The sequence below is a fragment of the Tympanuchus pallidicinctus genome, unplaced genomic scaffold, assembly GCF_026119805.1.
Source record: "Tympanuchus pallidicinctus isolate F22 unplaced genomic scaffold, pur_lepc_1.0 scaffold13, whole genome shotgun sequence".
Lineage (NCBI taxonomy): Eukaryota > Metazoa > Chordata > Aves > Galliformes > Phasianidae > Tympanuchus > Tympanuchus pallidicinctus.
Genome location: NW_026294648.1, coordinates 17,289,736 through 17,310,533, shown reverse-complemented (window position 1 = coordinate 17,310,533; position 20,798 = coordinate 17,289,736). Strand labels below are relative to the sequence as shown.

General features: G+C 59.5%; 2 protein-coding genes and 1 long non-coding RNA gene across 6 annotated transcripts; all 3 read left to right on the top strand.

The window, feature by feature from the left end:
* Positions 1 to 2,028: 2,028 nt before the first annotated feature.
* LOC128076045 (uncharacterized) lies at positions 2,029 to 6,688 on the top strand. 3 transcript variants are annotated; one of them, XR_008204228.1, is made up of 3 exons: positions 2,029 to 3,161; positions 3,762 to 6,084; positions 6,297 to 6,688. It is a non-coding gene; the product is annotated as an uncharacterized LOC128076045 (long non-coding RNA). The 3 variants fall into 3 exon arrangements; XR_008204227.1 differs by having other exon boundaries at positions 2,029 to 3,291; XR_008204226.1 differs by lacking the exon at positions 2,029 to 3,161 and having other exon boundaries at positions 3,585 to 6,084.
* A 1,884-nt stretch (positions 6,689 to 8,572) lies between these two features.
* On the top strand, positions 8,573 to 13,541 carry FAAH2 (fatty acid amide hydrolase 2). Its single transcript, XM_052672995.1, has 11 exons — positions 8,573 to 8,802; positions 8,922 to 9,004; positions 9,099 to 9,229; positions 9,314 to 9,523; positions 9,648 to 9,767; positions 10,481 to 10,616; positions 11,077 to 11,194; positions 11,422 to 11,541; positions 11,822 to 11,933; positions 12,147 to 12,341; positions 12,758 to 13,541. The coding sequence occupies exons 1-11, from the start codon at positions 8,605 to 8,607 to the stop codon at positions 12,931 to 12,933; spliced, it is 1,599 nt and encodes a 532-aa protein (XP_052528955.1). The 5' UTR covers positions 8,573 to 8,604; the 3' UTR covers positions 12,934 to 13,541.
* Positions 13,350 to 18,054, top strand: LOC128075866 (interleukin-22 receptor subunit alpha-1-like). 2 transcript variants are annotated; one of them, XM_052672993.1, is made up of 8 exons: positions 13,350 to 13,859; positions 14,481 to 14,625; positions 14,771 to 14,891; positions 15,498 to 15,673; positions 15,859 to 16,037; positions 16,338 to 16,491; positions 16,622 to 16,746; positions 17,222 to 18,054. In XM_052672993.1, exons 1-8 carry the CDS (start codon positions 13,350 to 13,352, stop codon positions 17,846 to 17,848), a joined length of 2,037 nt encoding a protein of 678 aa, XP_052528953.1. In that variant the 3' UTR covers positions 17,849 to 18,054. The 2 variants fall into 2 exon arrangements, with proteins under 2 accessions (XP_052528953.1, XP_052528954.1); XM_052672994.1 differs by lacking the exon at positions 13,350 to 13,859 and having other exon boundaries at positions 13,986 to 14,625.
* Positions 18,055 to 20,798: the final 2,744 nt, after the last annotated feature.

The window sequence follows — 20,798 nt, the reverse complement described above, 5'->3', positions numbered from 1 at the left end:
TCAATGAAACATCCAGGATCCGGGATCCCCTGTCCTACGTGGATCCTTATCCTGCACGGATCCCCCGCCCTGCATATATATCTCCATCCTACATGGATCCCAATCCTGCAGGAATCCCCTGTCCTTCACTGCTCGCCTTCCTTCATGCATCCTTACGGATCCACGGGCTGGCAGTCGGACGAGATGATCTTAGAGATCTTTCCCAACCTTAACGATTCTATCCTACGTGGATCCCCCATCCTACAAGAAAGCCTTGCAGGAGCTGGCATAGGCACAATCAGCAACCCGTGCTGGAGGAGCAGTGGGGTGAGGATCTCTGCCCCATGGGGACACATCCCTCACCTCCTCACGGCCCCAGAGCTGCACTGCAGCAGCGCCGTGCCCAGGAGCTCCGTCCGGCTCCCACCCGATAATTATAGCTCAGCTGTTTTTATACCCAGTGTGCTGGTGCAGGAAGGAAGGCGGCGGGGCCACGTAACCCTGCTCCCCACCCCTTCCCCACTTCCCCCTCCCACCCGTGCCCCCGCGTGTGAATTCAGCCCTTGTGACGTTGTGGCGCAGCCGGGGGTTTCAGGGCCCAGTTTCTCCTTTCCTGTAAGGGACAACTGTGAGATGTCTGGGATGTCCCCATGCTGCACCTTTCGCAGAGGGGCAGGGCAGACATAGAACCTTCTGAGTGCTCGGCTTGTTTAGGGGTACAGAGGAGCATCCCATCCCCTCAGCCACAAGCTGCTTCCCCATGGGCTGTGCATCTCGCAGGGAGGCAAAACCAAAGGCCACTTCCCAGTGCCACCGAAGCACCCGGGATCATCCCCATCTCCATCCCATTCCCTCCGTTCTCCCTCGGCAATCCCAGCTCGTGCGCCAGGGGTCCAACAGCGCGCAGCGATCTCACATGGCACGCCTGGCTGTAGGAATGAGAACTGGGATGGGGACAGAGATGGGATGGGTTGTGCCTCTCCCTCGCTGCAGGCCAGCTGCAGCCCAGCCAGCGCCTTCTGGTTTTGTTTGTGCTGTTAGATAACTTCGAAAGCAGAAGCTGGAAGGGCTGGTGGCTGAACAGTTTGTTCTTTCTGGTTCGTGCGCGCCGCTGCCTGCAAACCGCAACGCCTGAGCGCCGCGATGCTGCAACCACAGCCCTGTGGTGTGAGCCAGGGCACGGCCTGTGCCCCCCAGCCATCCCTACACAAAGCATCCCGCCGGTGGGGGATCCACCAGGATGCAGGCACAGGATGCTGGGAGCCCTGTCCTGGAGGATGGGTGGCATAACCCCATGGTGGGACGTGTTTGCAGGGGGGATGCTGGGAGATGAAGGGCAGGGGCTCAGTGTCACCAAACACAGGTTGTCCTGGGAGCAGCAGGAGGCAGAGGCAGGAGGAAAGCTGCAGGCTCCGTGCTTTCACTCTGCCTGGGAGGAAGGCATGCTCAGGCTCCAGCTCTGCTTGTGCATCTTCCCACCCAGCGGTGCCCTCCATCCCTTCTGCTCCAGCTGCTAACAGCAGCTCCTTGGGAGCCCTGTGCAAGGAGACCAGAGGAACTGGGAAAAAAAAAAAAAACAAAACAAAACAAACAGCACATCAGATTTCAAAGCAGGGAGGTGTCTTTAGAAAGGTTTCCCAACCTCGAGTGCCCTTTGGCTCCCAGCAGTGGGGTCGCGGGGCTGTGGCTGTCCTTGCACAGGGATAAGGAGCGCAGCCCAAGGCGCTGATTCACCGCCATGCATGGCTGTGCTCACAGGGAGGAGCGAGGCAGTGGCACGCAGGGTGAGATAAGGCAGGGAGCTGCAGCACGGCTCACTGCAAGCCCTGTCCTCTGCTCCAGTCCCGCGGGTGCATTTAAGGTCAGGCACAGGAGAGGCTGCATGGATGTGCTGCTCCCAGCCACCTCCCGCCCAGCAGGACGGAGGGCTCGGTACCCACGGGACTGCAGTTCTCACAGGCACACTGTGAGCAGGCGGCTGGGAACAGAGGGATGGCTCCTGGTGAGCAATCTTATTTTTAACTCCCAGTTCCTCTCTCGGTTTTGCTGTTCGCCAAGCTCACAGGTTTTTTCGTCCCCGCTGTTTCAAGGCTGTGCTGGGCCTTTTCCCCATGGCTCAAAGGGGTGCAGCACAAGGGGTCAGAGGGAGAGGAGGGCTGCATAGGACTGGTGGTGCTGGGAAGGCTCCCCAAAGCAAAGCGAGAAGCACGTGCTCTATAGCATCAGCTGCATGCCCACATCCCCCCCAAGCATGCCAGCAACACGAGATCCCACACGTGGTGTGACAGCACATCCTGCACCCCTTGCCATGGGGAAGTGCTGTGCGGGGCAAGGAACGCCCTGAGATTGGGGTCCTGCAGCCCCCAAAATGCCCAGGCTTTGCTCTGCGGAGATGCATGGAGCCCTGGGACACGCCTGAGCACAGATCCCAAAGCTCTGAAAGATCCAGAAGCTGCTGTGGGACGGACGCCCACGGGGATCTCGGCCAGCTCGAACCTTCCAGACCGTCACGCCGAGCCCTGTCCCACAGCACTGCAAGGACTTGGCTTGCACAAGCATCAACCTTTCCCCCTCCCGGGTCACGAGACACAAACAGCCCTGATTGGAAGCTGTTTTTTCCTCTTTTTTTTTTTTGCTTTATCAGGATCTTGCTGAGCTAGACGGTGTTCTTGGTGAGTGGGTCATGTTTGCACAGTGGTTTATAAGTGCAATTCCTTATGTAAGAGCACAGGGTTGCTCCAGAGGCTCGCCTGGGCAGCACGCATGTGCGTTGCCATCTGCAACATGAGCGCCGTGCGCATCCAGAGAGCACCAGCTCCCATCTCTCAAGGTGTACTGAATGAGCGTGAGGATTCACAGCCTCTGCTCAGAGTGTGAAGGGCTGCACGCTCGCCGGCCCCGCTGCCAAGAGCCTGGGCTTGCTCCAGTAACCCAGCTCCTGAAGGTCACTGGCTCAAGGCTGGGCTTGCGTCCCGACTGCCTGTTTTTATTATTGACTGTCCTTATCGTCGTGTGGTGAGAACAGCCCGTCCCAAGCACGCCTGCTGTCTCTTCTGCTGCCTTTTGCCCAAGCTCCGCTTCTCCCCAGCGCCCTGCCGTGTGCCGGTGTCCAGCCTGGCGTCATCGAATGTCACTGCACTGTCACTGCGCTGCCACCAGTGCTGGAGCCCTTGGGGAAACTTGTGCGTCAGGAATTGCTGATCTGGCTTTGGGGGATTGACAGGGAACGGGCAGAGGGACTGCAGGGTGGCAAAGTCTGTCTGCAAGGAAGGGGCAAGGCCAGGGAGGAGTGGGAGGGAGGAAGAAAGGGAGGTAAGAGAGAGAGAAACAGGTGGAGAAGAGAAAGAGAAACAGAAAGAGTAACTGAAAGAGATGGAGAGAGTGAAAGCAAGAGGGAAAGAGGGAAGGGAAGGAAAGGAAAGGAAAGGGAAGGGAAGGGAAGGGAAGGGAAGGGAAGGGAAGGGAAGGGAAGGGAAGGGAAGGGAAGGGAAGGGAAGGGAAGGGAAGGGAAGGGAAGGGAAGGGAAGGGAAGGGAAGGGAAGGGAAGGGAAGGGAAGGGAAGGGAAGGGAAGGGAAGGGAAGGGAAGGGAAGGGAAGGGAAGGGAAGGGAAGGGAAGGGAAGGGAAGGGAAGGGAAGGGAAGGGAAGGCACAGTTCCTTTAACTCCCTGCGCAACTTCTGCAACAAACCAAGTGCTGATGGAGCCTCTCAGCAAACCTGAGAGCTGAACATCAGGGCCTGAAATGATTCCCCAAAAGAATGGTTGGGATCTCTGCCCTTCAGGTTCCTTTAAACCAAGCAGGAATGTCCCAAACTGGGGGGGTCCCTGAGCCACTCCGTGGTTTGGAAGCACAAGGCAGCATCTACATGAGCATCCCCATGCCAGTGGCTTTCCCACGCAGACCTGAGGAGGAAGGCTCTCAGAAAGGACCATCTTGTGCACCATGTGGGGTGAATGCAAAGAGGAACACCGAAGAGATCTCCATCCCAAGGACAGAGCAAGTCCTGGGGACATGGAGTACACCCTCAGGACAAGGTCCTTATTCTTGGAGAGCAATAACATCCTTGGAAAGGGAAAGCTAAGGACACAACGTCTCCATGGGGATGGCTGGATTGCCTTGGGCTTAGCGGCACCCCATCCCAGCCCTATTGCTGTGCCACCCCCTGCCTTGACTCGCACCTGGGGTTGTGCAGCAGGACTGATAGAGTCAGACAGAAGCAGCCGGGACACCAAGAGACGAGTCTTCACCTCACTGGGTCAGCAGCCGGCCGGGCGAGACGTACTGTGCCGAGAGTGGAAAATTCCTGCTGCCTCGCCGGGCGCTGCCTGCAGCCCCAGCACACAGCTGCGTCCCACAGGACTTGGCATGCCCTGCAGTGTTTATCAACACCGTTGCGCAAGGGCCGTGGCACGCAGCTTGGCAGGGCCATGGGGCTGCTTGGGCAACCAGCTCTGCCGAAAGCCAGCACGCTCTTGGGAAAGTCCCCCTGCCTGCACGGGCGGCCAGGCACACCTGCGTGACCGATGGCACGATGTCACCAACCTGAAGGCCATAGGGACCTGGAGGCCACCGGGTTTTCGGCATCCCAAATTCAAGGCAGTGAGCCCTGAGGTTTGCTGAGGATCTCTTCTCCTCCCTTGCAACACGCTGGGCTGGTCCCTCTTACAAGGCACACAAAGATCACCAGTTCAGCACTGGTCCCACTGGTTTGTTGCAGCCTCGCTGTGCTGTTGAGATGCTCCATCTCGTGTGACCCTCAAAAACATGAGACAGGGTCACTCCTTGAGGCGCTGTTCAACTGTGGGATCCACAGCACAGATCCCAGCTCACGTGCCCATGGATGCCCCCATCTGAGACCTATCTTCATCACACATTGGTGTCCTGAGGTCCCCAGCAGCTTCTCAACACCTTTCCACTGCTCTGGATTCACCTGCAGGGCTACATAAGACCTCAGAGTTCTGGTGCCCCTTGCCCAGGGTGTGCAGCTCCCTTCTCAGCGGGGAGCATGGACACGGTGGCAGCACATCAGGATGATGCGCCAGGAGGCTGCTGAGGAGGAACAATGCCAGGAATGCTATTCTGCGCTGCCAGAGACACGCTGGAGCCCAGGTACCAGCTGTTTTTGGAACCCCCAGCTGCACCCCAAAGCCCTGCTAAAGTGGGAAGGTTTGTAGGGTGGGTGCCAAAGCCTAGCCCCCCCCCCCCCCCTAGAGTGGCCAGCAGTAACCCTGGGGCATCAAGGGCTTGCAGCAGGGCTGAGGGCGTAGAGACCAAGGTAGGGGCTGCCCACCATGGGGACGCATCCAGCAGAAGAATCCTAAATTTAGGGTCCCCCTGACCCTTCCCCAGGCCCGCCGGCAGCTGGAGGCGCAGCGCAGAGCAGGCTTTGCTTAAGCCAGCCAAGATGTTCATCGGAGCAGAGGCATGCATAAACATTTTGCTTAATAAAGGACTCTGGGCGAACACAGTGTACTCTGGCTCCGTGCAGTGGGAACAGCTGTGGCCCTGCGGGGCCAGCGCAGGGATGTCGAGGCGCGGTGGCAGAGCGACCTCGTATGGCAACAGCACAGTCAGCGGGCACCGCGAGCCACGGGGCACCGCAAAGCATCCCAACCCCGCACCCATCTGGCACCTCAGCCCGATTTTGGGATGCGCATCGGGATGCTCTGAGAACTGCTAGCAGAGGTTGAGCCAAGGATGCGGCACGTGAAGCAAATCTCGCTTTCCATCAGTTGTGGCTTGCTGCAAATCTGATTTCCAAGAACGAAAGCAGCTCGGTGCACACTGCTTTTCTGCGAACGCAGCTCCTCCTGGGGGCGATGGGCTGAGTCCAGCCCGTGCTCCCTCACATGGGGTCTTCGGGGGAAAACGTTCCACTCCGTAGCTCTGGATACGCGCTCAGTTCGGGTGCGGGGATCTGGAGCAATTGCAGGGGATTCCTCCCTTCACTCCGCGTGCTGCACCGCGGTTATTCAACAGGCACGGAGCACAGCGGGCAGCCGGGCTCCTGGCGAGCCAGCAAGGAGACACGACAGAAACGCAGGGCACAGCATCGCTCAGCGGCGGTGAGGCTAACGGCAGGCACCAAGGGACCTGCAAACTTGGTGGGTTTCTATTTCTTTTAATGGGAAATAAAGCGTCCGAGGTGCTGTGCTTCAGTCCCTTCTCTCTTCCCCCACCTCTGCGCTGTTCTGTATAAAGTGTTTCCCCTCGTTTTACGGATAAATATTAAGCGACTCAGTTTGCAAAGGGAAGAATGACTCTGCTGGACTTCCTTCGATTCCCTGAAAGCTTTCTTTTTCTTTTTCTGCACCAGGGAACAGACCAGCGCAGCCTCTCTGCTTCCCACCATCCGCCCGCAGCTCCTTGGCCACTCGGTGTTACCACACCACAACCAGCAGAACCACTCCACCTTTCCACGCGCCCTTGCTTATCTCTCGTGCTGATTGAAGCCGTTGCTAATGACAAAACGTCTGGGGATAACGACAGGCACAAGTACCAGGGAAGTGAGAACCTGAATCATGCTTTTCTTCCACCTCGCTGGGCGGCGCGCAGGGATGTGGGAGCTCCGCTGTGTGTTTCCCAGCTCCTTGCTCTTTGCTGCTTGATTTTTAATCAGACTGCAATTAATCAGCTTCTCAGTGAGCGTCTGGGGCACCAGTTGCCTGTTGGTTAATTTTACTCGCTGAAATACAGCCTTCGTTTTGATCTGAGACCTCCTGGTGCATTATTTCTAGAGCATCTTCTATCTCATTCCTCCGTTTTTCATGGAAATGGAGCTCCTCCGGAATGCCGTGAATTATGGTAGCTGCTCTTGTGGCTTAGCTCCCAGAAAGCTCAGAAGCAGCTCGAGCTGCCACCCGGGGCAGCGCTGGCACACGGTGTGATTGGCGCTGAGTGCACCGGTGTGCATTGCACAGCTGCTCTGATGAAGACAAAAATGAAGGGAGACACATTGCACAGAGAAGGATGCTGCCTGGGGGAGGTCTCTGCTGCGATGGCAAAGGGAGCAGGGATCTCAAGAAGAAGTCAGCTTGCTCATACCTCTCTCTGCCAACACTTGGGCAGGACTGGAGGGGGAAACAAGGTCAAACCTGAAGTAAAAAGTTGCCAAGAGCGGCACTGGGCTGGAGATCGGGAGGGATGCTCTGTCTGTGCCTCCTTCCACAGGACAGACCTCACTGCTCTGGCGTGGGCAGAAGCCTGGGGGCCATTGGCCTTACCCAGGCTTGGCTTACCATCTCGGCTCTGGGGAGCTCTCCTCACTGCCAGCTCCTGCTGTGGCAACACGAAGCTGCCAGCAGATTGCACAGCCCAAGTTTTAACACGCCCTGGCTCACCGTTTCCTCCAAGCAGGTAACTCTGGTGCTGCACGTGATGCAGGCAGGAGAAACACCTTTCTAACCTTGCCCTGTCGTAATCTGAGGGTGTGTGGGCGCTTCGATACTGCAGGGGAAAGTGCAAAGGCCACCTGAGGGCTGAGATAAGGCACCTACACAGCGATCCCAGCCACGGCAGGCAACAGCCAGCAGGCACCCTGCTTCGTGCTGGTGGGGCAGCGCTGGGAAAGGGAGAAAAAGGGTCAAAAACAGAGAGTGGCTTAATGAAATCAGCAGGGGACAGGTGTTCCCCTGCCCTGGGAGGGACTGCTTTGCTTTTTCGCAGGAAAAGCAATGTTTGATAACAGCTGGTCTAAAAATATCTCTGTGTTGTTATTATGGCTTTGTTTTCTCTCTCAGCTCGGGCTCTGATGGGGCAGAGGTCACCCAGCATCCCCATAAGCAGTGCGTGCTGTGGGGCTGGTGCTGTAAATGCCGACATAACAGCCATAAAAGGTTTTCCTCAGAAGAGTTTATCATCAAGGTGGGGGGAAGGAGCTGCAATATCACAGAATCACAGAACAGCCCGGGTTGGAAGGGACATCAAGGATCACGAAGCCCCAACCCCCTGCCGCATGCAGGGCCACCAACCTCCACATTTCACAGCAGCCCAGGCTGCCCAGGGCCCCATCCAACCTGGCCTTGAACACCTCCAGGGATGGACGGGGCATCACAGCCTCTCTGGGCAGCTGTTCCAGCACCTCACCGCTCTCATAGCAAAGAACTTCCCCCTGATATCCAACCTCCATCTGCCCTCCCTTCAGCTTCAATTTCCCCTAGTCGTGCTGTCATCCCCCCTTTCCAAGAGTTGATTCCCCTCCCTTTAGGTTCTGCAGGCTGCACTGAGGTCACCCCGCAGCCTTCTTTTCTCCATGCAGCAGGGGCGCTGCTTCAACTCCCTCTTTCAGACACCACGGTTGTTTGGTTTTGTTTGCTAACTCCCAGCACCCAGGAGCTGAAAAACCCCTGCTTTGCTCAGGGGGCGCTGAGGCCTTGCCCTGCTGCCCTGAGCTGGGGGTGCCCCAGGATACGGGTGGGCCCCGAGCGGTTGGGAGGCACTCGGTGGATGGACACGAAGGCCATCCACCCTGAGAGCGCGCCACGCATTCCGCCATGTTACCACCACCACCCGTCACCGAGGCAACGCCCCCCCCAACATGGCGTCGGCGCCGCGCCTCGCTGACGTCACTTCCGCCGGCATCCAAGCCCCGCCCCCTCCCGCGCGGGGGGCGCGTCCGAGGAGCGATGGCGCTGTCGCGCGTGGAGCGGTTCGTGGTGCTGCTGCTGCGCCTCGTGTCCCGCGCCTGCCTGGCGCTGCTGGGATTGCTGCCCGCGCCGTCACGCACCGCCAGCCCCGCGCCAGGGCGCGCCGTCCCGCCGCCCCGCAGCGAGCTGCTCCTGCTACCCGCCCGGGAGTTGGCGCGCCGCTTGCGGCTCCGGCAGGTGCGTTGGGAGGGGGGGAGGGGGATGTCCGGGTTATGCGTGCTGTTGGGGTCCCGTGTGGCGGTAGGAGCCCCGCACGGCCCCCCGCCGACCGCCCCGCACCCCGTCGTTGCTCGCAGGTGAAGTGCATCGAGGTGGTGGAGGCGTACGTGGAGAGGATCAGGGAGGTGAATCCGCTGATCAATGCCGTCGTCAAGGACAGGTAGGGCTCTGAGCACTCGGTGCTGGGAGTGCAAACGGCCCCGGGAACTCGTGGGGAAGCCTCTCCCCGTGCTGCTCTTGCTGGTTTGTCACAGGTTTGAGGAGGCCCTGCAGGAAGCACGCCAGGTGGACCAGCTCCTGGCAGAGGGCCGCACTGATGACAGCCTGGAGAAGTACCCCTTCCTAGGGGTTCCCTTCACCGTTAAGGAGGCTTTCTCCTTGCACGGTGGGTTTGCTTCTGCTCCTTTTGCAGCGAGCTCGCGGCTGTTGCGAGGAGCCCAGCAGGGCAGTGACCCCATCCTCTTTGCAGGGATGCCCAACACATCCGGCCTGGTGAAACGCCTCTGTGTCATTGCTGCCACGGATGCCGTTGTGGTGGGGCGGATGAAGCAGGCGGGCGCCATCCCGCTGGGGGTGACCAACTGCAGCGAGCTGTGCATGTGGTTTGAATCCAGCAACAAGGTGTACGGGTGCACCAACAACCCCTACGACCTGCAGCACATCGCGGGCGGCAGCTCAGGTGCGAGCAAAATCCCTTTGCTCTGTTTCTCAGCCATTGCAAACGTGTGGGTGCGAGGGGAATGTCTGCCGTGGGGTGCTGTGCTCTGTAAGCCACTGTCTTTGCTCTGTTTTCTGCCCTGCAGGTGGGGAGGGCAGCGCTCTTGCAGCCGCCTGCTCCGTGATAGGAGTGGGCTCCGACATTGGAGGCAGCATCCGGATGCCGGCGTTCTTCAATGGTGTCTTTGGCCACAAACCTACGACAGGTGACGCATGGAGGAGGAGAGTTGCGAGAGAACAAGCAGCTTCTTGCACGGGGCAGACTTGCTGTGTGAGCAGAGTAAAGGGAAACCGCCCGATGGCAGAGCCTCAAGTGCAGGGGAGGTGGGAGGTGCCCCAGTCTCAGCGTGGGATGTGTTCCCAGGGCAGGGCTGCGCTGCGTGGGTATTTTCCTGGCAGCAGGGATGCAATGCACATTTGGCTGGGGTTAGGGGTGCTTGGCTCTGCCAGCCAGCTGCTTGCCCTCCTTGTTGCATGTTGGTGTGGGCTGCAAATACCCTGGTGAGCACTGCTGCAAGCACCTCCAAAATCCAGGGTACCTTTGTTGTCCTGAGGGCACCATTTGAAACATCACAGCGTCATTGCAAAAGGTTGGAGGAGCATTGCAAGCACCCCCAGGAGCACCACTGCAAATGCTTGCAGTGGCATTGCAAACCCCAGAACACCGTTGCAAACCCAGGGGCACCATTGTAAATCCCCAGAGTGGCCCTGGGGACATCACCACAAACAATTGGAGCAGCATTGCAAACCCCAGGGCACCTTTACAAGACCCGGGGGCAGCTCTGCAGGCCTGTTGCGTGCAACCCCTGAGCTGCAGCGTGGCGGCAGGAGACCACAGTCCCGCACTTCTTGCTCTATCTTGCAGCTGTAGCACTGGGACGTGGCATGCAGTGACCGACCCCTCTCCCCCTGCTTGCAGGAGTGGTCCCCAATGATGGGCAGTTCCCCATTGCGCAGGGGGTGCGGAGAAGCTTCCTATGCACCGGGCCCATGTGCCGCTACGCTGAGGACCTGGAGCCGATGCTGCGGGTCATGGCTGGCCCTGAGGTGCACAAGTAGGTTGCTGGCAGTGCTTCCAGCTGCACTTCCCGTTTGGAACCGGCTGTCCTTTTGTTTTCTGCTTGCTTTTTTCCTGTTGTCGCATCATGTTTTTCCATTCCGACCACCGTTTGGTCGCCACGCAGCTGAGCGGTGCTCAGTGTGCATGCATGCGCCAGCAGGAGCGGAGTGCAGGCGGGGCAGGTCCTGCTGCTTGCTGCAGTGCTGCTGCCTCAGCATTTCATTTCTCCTGCTGCAATGCAGAGCTGCAGTGCTGTCCTTAGCCGTGGTGTCCCCGCTGGGTGCATTGCAAACGATGAGGCATTGCAGCAGGGCTGCATTTGCAGAGCTACGGTGGGAAAAGTGGGGTGAGCGGGTGGATGGGGAATGGGCAGCACCATCATGTCCTCGGGGCATTTCCATGCCTGTGAGCAGCTCCAGAGCACGGAGTTGCAAAGTGCCCTGTTCCCTTTGCAGGCTGAAGCTGGATGAAAATGTGTCACTGGAGAAAATCAAGTTCTTCTGCATGGACCACGATGGCGGCTCCATGTTTGTGTACCCGGTGGAAAAAGAGATCCTGCAAGCCCAGAAGAAGGTAGGAAGGAAAATGTGCAAGGACAACTTTCTGCATTGCAGCAGGAGCACAACACCCTTGCAAGCAGCACTTATAACTGTGTCCAAAGCATTGGGTGCAGTTTCTGTTGTAACAGGAGGTGCAGAATGCTCTCTGGCCCGCTGACCTCCCCCCGGCCCCGATCTCCGTGGGTTTCAGCTGTGTGTTGTGTCCTGATAGATGCACACCCCTCCCTCTGTCCCCACCAGGTGGTGGAGCACCTGGAGAGCGATCTGGGGGTGCAGGTGCAGCGGGTATCCATCCACAAGATGAAGTACTCCTTCCAGATCTGGTCAGCCATGATGTCCTCGCAGGACAGCGACGGGACGGTGGGTGACACGTGGGGGCCCAGGGGGACACTGCAGTGTTTTGACCTCTTTGCAAAGGCACGCGGGTGCCAACTCCCTGCTGTGCATCTCAGGGCACGCTGCAAAGCAGGATCCGTGTGCAATAGCATCCCAGCACTGCTGGGTTGGCAGCACCGGGTTAGCAGCATTGCATCACCTCCCCAAGCATCACCTGCTGCTTTGCAGCTGGAAGGAGCCGCAGTGCCTGCAAAGGGAAATGCATGCAGGGCTGCTGCTGCAGGAGGTGTGCGTGTGGTTGCAGGAGGCACAGTGCTTCACGGAGCTGCTGGGGGACCACGGGAAGCCGGTGTGGCCACTGTGGGAGCTGCTGAAGTGGCTGGTGGGGATGTCCTCACACACGCTGCCGGCCATCGGTAAGCATGGGGAGCCCTGCAGTTAACGAGGAGCTCTCGTTAGCGGCGCTGCGCTGCTGATTAATGAGTGCTGAGAGTGTTCTGCTCCGTCCTTCAAACTGTGGGTGGGCTGAAAGCCCTTCCCAAAGCGGTGCCCATAGGTGCTGTAGGGCACTGTGCCGCGTGCCTCGCGCCTGGTGTAACCCACAGCCCTGTTCTGCTCTCACCCTGCAGCCCTGGGGCTGACAGAGAAGGTGATGAAACTCAGCCCTAGCCTCAACGCCAAGCTGGTCAGCATGGGGAAGAGCCTGCAGGCCGAGATGGAGAAGCTGCTGGGCCCGGATGGTGTGCTACTCTATCCACCCCACCCCACCGTGGCCCCTCGGCACCACTACCCCATCTGCATGCCCTTCAACTTTGCCTACACAGGTGAGTAGCTCTACATGGGGGTCTCTGTCCCCAACAACAGCTTAGCGGAGGGGTCCTCTGCTAAGGACATGTGGAAGTGGGCATTTATTTCCATGTGCCCTTGTCCAGAGGGATGAAGTGTGCTCTGGCAGCTGCTCCATGTCTTGGGATGCAGCTTGGAGCTCCCTATGTGGTTCTGCTGCATCTGGAGCTCCTCCATACCAGCACTGTGCTGTAATGCTGTCTGGCTTTGGGGTCATGTGGGGATGGTGCATACAGCTGGGATTCCCCATCCCTGGAGGTGCTTTGGGCCAGCTGGGATGGAGCCTGAGCTGCTGGCTGGGCTTTAAACTCCCTTCCAACCCAAGCTCGGAAGCCAGCAGTTCGGCTTGGGGTAGCGGAGGGGGATCTCTGATGCCACCTCTCCTTTCTTCCAGCCATCTTCAACGTCCTGGGGCTGCCCGTCACGCAGTGCCCGTTGGGGCTGAGCAGTGAGGGTTTGCCGCTGGGCATCCAGTTGGTGGCAGCCTCCTACAACGACCGCCTGACGCTGGCAGTGGCTCGCTACCTGGAGGAGGCGTTCGGAGGATGGGTACCGCCCGGCAAAGCTTAGCACAGCCTCCGGGAGGCGGGGACGGAGGTGGCCGCGTTGCGAAAGGCGAGGGCAGGTGCCGACGTCCCGTAGCATCGTCATGCTGCGTCCTGCCCACGTCCATCCCGACACCCAAGGAAGTGCCCAGCTCTGTGATTCCTGCTGCTTTGAAGACGTGAGGGGGAGGAGGAGGCTGGCCGGAGCCGTGGCTGCTGCAGAGCTGGGTGTCTCCAGCTTCTCTCGTCTCTCTGTGCCTCTGGTTTGGGTGCCCCAGTGGTGCCCAGATCTATTCAGGGGTGTTCCCAGCCTTGCGAGCAAAGCAGGGGGTGCTGGAGGTGATGTCGGAAGTGGAAACGTGCAGAAGGGACGAGCGTTTGCTCCCGTGAGCCTTTGACAGCACCGAAGAGCTCTTGGAATGCTCTTTTCCCTGTGCTGGGATGGCTGAAACATCCCCTGCCCCATCCCTGTGGGGTCACCCTGTCCGATCGGAGTCCTGGGCACCGCCTGCCTCGCTGTCATCCTCCCCAGGAGTGACACACGTGGCCATTAGGGCTGATGGCCGTGTCTGTCGGGGTTGGGGTGGCAATGAGCTGTTCTCAGTGAGGATGCCATTAAAGTCCGTCCGTCCAGTGGCTGTGTGTCCTCGTGACAGCGCCGTGCCCGAGGAGCCCAGCCGGGGCTGCTCACCTCGCAGGGGACTGGAGGAGCACCGTGCTGTGCGCTGCGCACCCAGCGCCGCTCAGAGGCGATGTGCTGGGGAGCAGAGGGCACTGCTGAGCTGGCAGCGAGGTGAGCCGGGCAATGAGGAAGAAAAAGAGAAGAAACCTGACCCGGGGGTGGAATTAAAAAAAAAACAACACAACCACACCACCAAAGCACATCAGCTCAGCACCGTCACAGGACGCATCCGGGCGCAGTCGGGGCGGGCACGGAGCGCACTGGTGGAGGTGGGCCGTGCCTGCGGGCGGGCGGCCCGGGGGGAGGGGGAAAGGTTGAGCGGGGAGCGATGTGGGGTGCGGGGGGCGGTGGGGTTGGAGGGGTTGAAGGGGTTGAGGCTCGCACCCCTTTCCCCCCCCCCCACGCTGTGATTGCGGGTAGGGTGGAGCGGCGGCACGGGGTGGCAAAACGGGTTGGGGAACAACGGGGAGAACGGAGCTGCCGCTGTACGCGGTGGGTCAGAGCGCGGTTGTAGGGAGAAGCCATCCCGTCGGGTTCGGGTGCTGCCCGGCTCGATGGGGTGCGGGGCTTTGGGGTGGTTGGGGAGCCCCGTTTCACCGACGGGACGCTCGTCCCCTGGTGTCCGGTCCCAGCAGGGCGGCACTGAGATGCCATCGCTTCCTGAGACGCACCCGCATCGGGTGGCACTGCCCAGCACCGGGCGGGCACAGCCGGGCGGCCGCAGCACGGCTCCCGTGGCAGCCGCGTGTCCCTTTGTCACCGCAGCCCCGTGGGGGTTTGTCCCCACCTCACTGCAGTGCACACTCCGAGCTCGCAGCCTCCGTGGGGAAGGCACAGCGCTGTGGCTTTGGGGACAAATAACGCCGTTGGGTTTTATTTCGTGCACTCAGGTTTTGGCCGCCCATGGTGGTCGCTGGTGGCCCAAGTGCTCGGGCACGCCGAGGGACCCAGCGCGGCCATGTAGAGCAGATGGGGACGGGATGAGCCCTGCGCTGCGCCTGCTGCTGTCCCTGGCCAGCTGCGCCCTGCTGCGAGGTGAGCCCAAAACGTGCCGCGGAGGGCGGGTGGTTGGGCAAAGCCTTGCGATGGGCGCAGCGTGGCCAAGGAGGGAAGGGGCGTGCTGCTGATGGGGTGCTGCCGGGGGGAGCAAACAGCCTGACGTCCTTCTGCCCCCCCCCAGGTACACCGCTGCCGCCCCAGGGGGTGCGGCTGTGGGCTCAGAACTTCCACGTGCAGCTGCGGTGGGAGCCCGACCCGCAGGCACCGAACGGGACCGCGTACCAGGTGGAGTGGAGGAAGAGGTAGGTGGAGCCCGAGGATTGCTTCCCTGCAGCGAACATCCCATAATAACGCAGTGGCAGGGTCTGCTCAGGAGGGGCCCTCCTGGGTTCTGACCTCCTTCAAGGATGGAGGCGCCCCTTTCCCTCTGCTGTTGGTCGCCCCATTCCCTCTGTTGGTCCCCGTTGGTAAAATCAAGAAAAAGGATTTTAGGTTTCTTTTGGGTTTAGGCTTGTTGGGTTTTTTTTCCCCCTCATGCTTAAATGGAAATTCTTCAATCCATTCAATCCATCTTCATTTCAAATCACGCTTTCTGCCCTTCCACTGGGCATCACCAAGATCATTGCTCCTCTCCGTGTGGATTGGGTCCCTCTGCTCCAAGCCTTTTGGGGCTGAGCCTTCCCAGCCTTCAGCCCCATCCCACAGATGCCCCAACTATCAGAAGCTCTCCCCTAGAAGCTCATCCTCTTGGACCTTCTCTGGGCTCTCCAGCACACAATAAGCCATCGCTGCTGCACAGGCGGTGCTTGGTTCCCCCCCAGCCCCACACCTCACTGCCCAACCCCAGCTGGCCAGGCACAGTAGATGCGTGATGGATTTTCCTATCCTGTCGTTGTTTCCATGGGCAGAACCTCCCGCTGGACCAGGGCAGACACCTGTGGGGGGAACAGCACCGGCTCATCCTGGGCGTGTGAGCTGCGTTGTGATGACATCCATGGTATCTACTGGGCGAGGGTGAGAGCAGTGCAGGATGGCGAGTCGTCCCCGTGGGTCAGTTCCAACGAGCTGCTGCCATACAGAGACAGTAAGGAGCCTTCATCTGCATTCCTGCTGCTCTTGGGGGGTCCTACAAGAGGTGGGAGAAGCATCATTCCCAGAGAACGATCGTTCCTGAAGAGCTAAGACACCCATCTCCTTCTTTAAGACACCCACCTCATGCTGCGAAGGGCTTTGTGCCGCCTCCTCTTTATTTTTTCCCTCTCCCTACAGCAATTGTGGGCCCCCCCACCTTATCCTGGCAGCTCCAGGGCCACAACCTCAGCATTAAACTCAGTGCACCGCTCACCCCGTACCAGAGCAGGCATGGATCCTACAAACCGCTCAGCAGAGTGCTGCGGAAGCTGCGGTACCACCTGCGTCTGTACCATGGGGATGTGCTGCAGCAGGAGGTGCGTGGTGGGGCAGGGGGCCCAGGGGAGGGGGCACGGGGCTGCTCTGGAGCCCGTATCCCGTTGTGTTTGGGTGATAGCACGAGGGCTTGGAATTGGTGGTACCCACAAGGTTGTCCCACATGTGGACAAGAGGGTAGGAGATAGGGGTGGTTTGCATCCCAAAGATGGGTCTTCTGGCCTGGGGATCCCTTCCTTCTTCCAGATTGTGTGCATCATACAAAATGAATGGTTATGGGATGAAAGCATCCCTTTGCCACTGTGTTACAGTCACTTGGGACCTTGGCCTTCTGCTTGCAGGTGCCCTGCAGGTGGACCACCAGGAAAGCATCGTGTACCTTCAGGTTCCTGATGCCCAGCATGCAGTACTGCATCCGCACGGTGGCAGTGGGCATAGCCCCACAGCGGAGCCTGGAGGCTGAGCAGTGCCTGATGACACCAGCAGGTCCTGCAGGTGAAAGTTCAGTGTCACTGAGGACACATGGCAGGATGTGGGTCACACAGCCCACGTGGAGCCCTCAGGTTGGGGCTGGACCCAGCTAGTGGGATGCCATTACTGGGGCTGATGGGGACTTTCCCTGCAGCCTTCCCCTGGGTGCTCCTGGCTGCGCTGGTTGCTGCCCTCCCACTGCTGAGTGTGCCTGCTGTCTGCCTGACCTGTGTGTACATCTTCCCAAAGTCCTCTGAAATGCACCTCCCAAAAATGCTGGTGAGTGACCACCTTTCACACAGGGCTCTTGGGGTCTGCAGCCCCGTGCATGCCATGCTGCTTTTGGCTTTGCTGCGAGGGGTGCAGCCCCACCGGAGTGCCGTGGTTCTGCTGGAGCAGAGAATGTGAGCTCTACCCTTGGAGCAGCACCAGGGTGAAGCTGACCAGAAGTGTTCTCAGCTGTGTATCCCTGTTCCCTACGGCAGTGAGCAGGGACAGCCAGGCTCCCCGCATCCCACTGCCCCCTGCATTCCCATATCCCAGTGCTCAGGGTGACCGGCCAGGCTAAGCAGTTCCCCATGCAGCACAGGGGGAGGCATCCAGCTGGTCAGCCCACCCTGCTGGTATCAGTGCCAAGGATTGGCTTCTGCACTGGGTTTGCTTGTGCGTGAAGGGGTTGCCCGGCACCAGCACCCAGCAGCGCTGTGGTTGTAGCACACCAGCGCTGATCGCTTTGCTGTCTGCTTCCCTCCAGTCTCTGCTGCCCAGCAGCTCTGCGGTGCCCACCCTGGAGCTGCAGGAGGATGCACCAGCCCCACTGCTGCCAGCCCCCAGCGAGCACCCAGCACCCCCCCCACTGCTGCTGGGGGGGTGGTGTTTCCAGGAGAGGAGCGGTTACTGCCCCAATGGGTTTGGGATGGAGTGGCACGAGGGTAGGACTGCACCCAGCTCCCAGCCAAGCTCCTGGGCACCAGCACTGGAGGAGGACGAGGATGAAAGCGACAGGGATGCAGCGGCGGTGTCTCCAGCCAGCAGCGTGATGGATGGGGACTATGGGACATCAGAGACGTGGCTCTCCCCGCACCTCCAGCTTTATTCCACAGCTCTTGGAGCTGGCAGCAGCCTTCTTCCTGCCCTGAACACCATCAGCTTCAGCCCTGGTGAGCTGCAGGAGGACGCAGCTGGGTCCTGGGTACCACTCAGCTCTGTGAGGTTACCGGGGACCGAGCTGGGGGTGGATGACAGCAGCACGCAGCAACGGGGCTGTCCCTGCATGCTGCCCAGCTGGCACACAGGCACACCTCACGAGGAGGAGGCAGCAGCACCCCCAGAGCATCGCTTTGCCTTGCTGGGGGCTCCTGAAGCAGAGTGCGAGGAGTGAGAGCCACCACCCAACCCCCACATCTTTATTTATCCCCCTGTAGCTGTAGATGTGTGCGTGAACAGGGCATGGCCTGATGCAGATCTGTACATGTGCACACACAGACATCTCTCTGTTAGAGATTTTTTGGTGTTTTTTTTTCAATTTGTCAGGACTGTGCAGTTGTTATTACTTTTTCAATAATACTAATTTATTGCTGAAAGCTCTTTGCCGTGCCTGGAGCCTCTGTGCCACAGGGCACTGCTGCAACCAGAGGGTTCTCCATCCGTCCCTTCGTGCTTCGTGGCCCCGCTGTGCCGCCCGCCCCGGGGGGGGTGAAGCAGCAGAAGAGCGTGAAACAGAAAAGGTGAGAGTGGAAAAAGGCGAAGCTTTGTGACATTTTGGCAGCTCGGCTCGGCGAGGTTTTGGTTTTGCATCGGCTGGGAGGTGTGAGGCATCACGGAGCGCCGCGATGTTCGGGTGGCGGCGGTTTGAGCTTCTGACGATGCTGCTTCAAAGCAATGAGGAGAATGCAGCTGGCAACGGCTCCGTGTGAGAAACAGCCCAGCGGGGGATAGCAGAGGGTGTTTGTATCGCTCAGTGTCACAGAGCTGAGCTCCATCCAGAGAGCGGAGAGCGGGGGCAGGGTTCTGCAGGGAGCAGCACTCCTTGAGAGCAGCTCTGCAGAGAAGGAGCTGGGGTCCCGGTGGGTGAAAAACTGAACGTGAGCCAGCAGTGTGCGCTGCAGCTCAGAATGCAAACGGGATCCTGGGCTCCATTGGAAGAAGGGCGGCCAGCAGGAGCAGGGAGATGATCGTCCCCCTCTGCTCTGCTCTTGTGAGGCCCCATCTGCAGCACTGCGTCCAGGTCTGGAGCCCCCAGTACAGGAACGACAGGGTGCTGTTGGAGAGGGTCCAGAGGAGCCACAGAGGTGATCGGGGGGCTGCAGCACCTCCACTACGAAGACAGGCTGAGGGAGCTGGGCTTGTTCAGCATGGAGAAAAGAAAGCTGTGGGGTGACCTCAGTGCAGCCTGCATTTCCTAAAGGGAGCCTGCAAACAGGAGGGGAATCAACTCTTGGAAAGGGGAGATGACAGCAGGACAAGGGGAATTTGAGGGAGGGCAGATGGAGGTTGAATGTCGGGGGAAGTTCTTTGCTATGAGAGCAGTGAGGTGCTGGAACAGCTGCCCAGAAAGGCTGTGATGCCCCGTCCATCCCTGGAGGTGTTCAAGGCCAGGTTGGATGGGGCCCTGGGCAGCCTGGGCTGCTGTGAAATGTGGAGGTTGGTGGCCCTGCATGCAGTAGGGGGTTGGGGCTTCGTGATCCTTGAGGTCCCTTCCAGCCCGGGCCGTTCTGTGATTCCCATCCCACGTGCTGGGCTGGCAGTGCCCTCCTCTGGGCACGCCTGGCAAGTGCCGGCAGTCGGGAGGAGGCAGCAGAAGGTCAGCGTGCCTTTGGGATCCGCACCTGGCATCTGATGGATGGAAACGGGATCGAGGTGGCTGTGGCAGGAGGACGGTGCTCCTCGACCCCATCCCACCCACATCTCGCTGCAGTGTTGATGTCTCAAGGCGCCTTCAGGTCGCTCTGTTTGCATTACTTACAGGCCTGGATGCGTGGATCCACGAGCTTTGTTTCAATGTTGCTCCCAGCCCCACCAGAAGTGGGGTCCATCTCCGCAGCACTGCTCCCACCTACCCCAAAAGCAATGGCACAAGCAGCACGCAGCCCCACCACGGCACACTGCTGTTGTTTCTGGGAAACGAGCGGCCTCCCCTCTCCTCTCACTGCCTGGCTGACTCACGGGGACTTCCAGAGCTTTAGCAACTCCATCACATGTCTGACACAGGGAAAATACCCAAGCTGGGTGCTTGGGAATGCCTTCGGAGCCAGCAGAGCGTGGTGGGAGCTTGCTGGGGCTGTGCACAGACAGGCGCTGGAGGAGCAATGGGTGAAAGAGATTTGGAAAGCACCGCAGCCAGCTGGATTCCGAGGCAGGAGCAACTGGACGCCTCAAGCTGCACTTAACCCTTTGCAGCTGCACCAGCATGGCCTGCCAGGACACAGAGCTGACTTTCATGGCAGAGAGAATCTCGGTATGGGAACTTTCCCCACCTGTCCTGAAGGCTGCAGATGCTGTTTGCTCCTCACCACCTTCCATAGCATCCTTATCAGGGTCAATAAGTGAGCAGTGGGTGAGCTGGATCCCAAGGGTGATGATGACAATGTCCAGCTGCAGGCTGGTCAGTGGAAGCACATCTTACATGAGGACCAATGTTGTCCAGCAGCTCCGCTGGTGACCTGGATGGAGGGACAGAGTGCGTCCTCAGGCAGCTTGCAGGTGACAAAATGCTGGTGACAACAGCCCCACAGGGTGGTGCTGACATCTAGGGGGATCTGTGTGGGCTGGAATGAGGTCCGAAGGGTTTTGTGGGGCTCAGCAATGAGAAATGCAATGTGCTGCCCCTGGGGATGGACAGACAGACGCACTGGGGGCACCCCAGGAGGGTTCCCCTCCTCTTTGTGCAGCACTGGACCCAGACCCGATGCCAACAGGTGACCCAGCTGGTGGGGCAGCTGTTCTTATGGCTGACAGCAGCCTCCAGCAGGACTCCAGCCATCCCAGAGCCTGGAGCAGGCTCTGATTGTGCCAAACAGAGAGAGCCAGGAACATCAAGCTCATGGCAGTGAGGGGTGCCAAGGCTCGAGGGCAGCTGGGCATGAAGGTGGGGTTGGTGTGGGGCCAATCATGGAGGGAGAGAGGTGCTGAGGATGCTCTTCAGGGAAGAGACAGAGCAGGACCCTCAGCAACTAAACATGAGGAGTGTGTGCCCGTGTCCCAGTGGGTTCTGGGACTCCTCCCACTGAGGGGCCACGGAAATCAAGGTTGGCCTTGGGGTGGATCATGGATTGAGGTGAAAGGTTCAGGGATTGGGATTGAGGTTGGTCACACCTTGGGGTGGAGAGGCA

What these genes read in the sequence shown, in the direction of transcription:
- LOC128075866 (XM_052672993.1), top strand. Translation starts at nt 13,350, where the DNA reads ATGGCTGAAACATCCCCTGCCCCATCCCTGTGGGGTCACCCTGTCCGA. An exon ending in CAGCTGCGCCCTGCTGCGAG is followed by an intron (nt 14,626 to 14,770) that starts GTGAGCCCAAAA and finishes GCCCCCCCCCAG; the next exon opens with GTACACCGCTGCCGCCCCAG. An exon ending in CAGGTGGAGTGGAGGAAGAG is followed by an intron (nt 14,892 to 15,497) that starts GTAGGTGGAGCC and finishes TTCCATGGGCAG; the next exon opens with AACCTCCCGCTGGACCAGGG.
- FAAH2 (XM_052672995.1), top strand. Translation starts at nt 8,605, where the DNA reads ATGGCGCTGTCGCGCGTGGAGCGGTTCGTGGTGCTGCTGCTGCGCCTC. An exon ending in CATCGCGGGCGGCAGCTCAG is followed by an intron (nt 9,524 to 9,647) that starts GTGCGAGCAAAA and finishes TCTGCCCTGCAG; the next exon opens with GTGGGGAGGGCAGCGCTCTT. An exon ending in TGGCCACAAACCTACGACAG is followed by an intron (nt 9,768 to 10,480) that starts GTGACGCATGGA and finishes CCCTGCTTGCAG; the next exon opens with GAGTGGTCCCCAATGATGGG.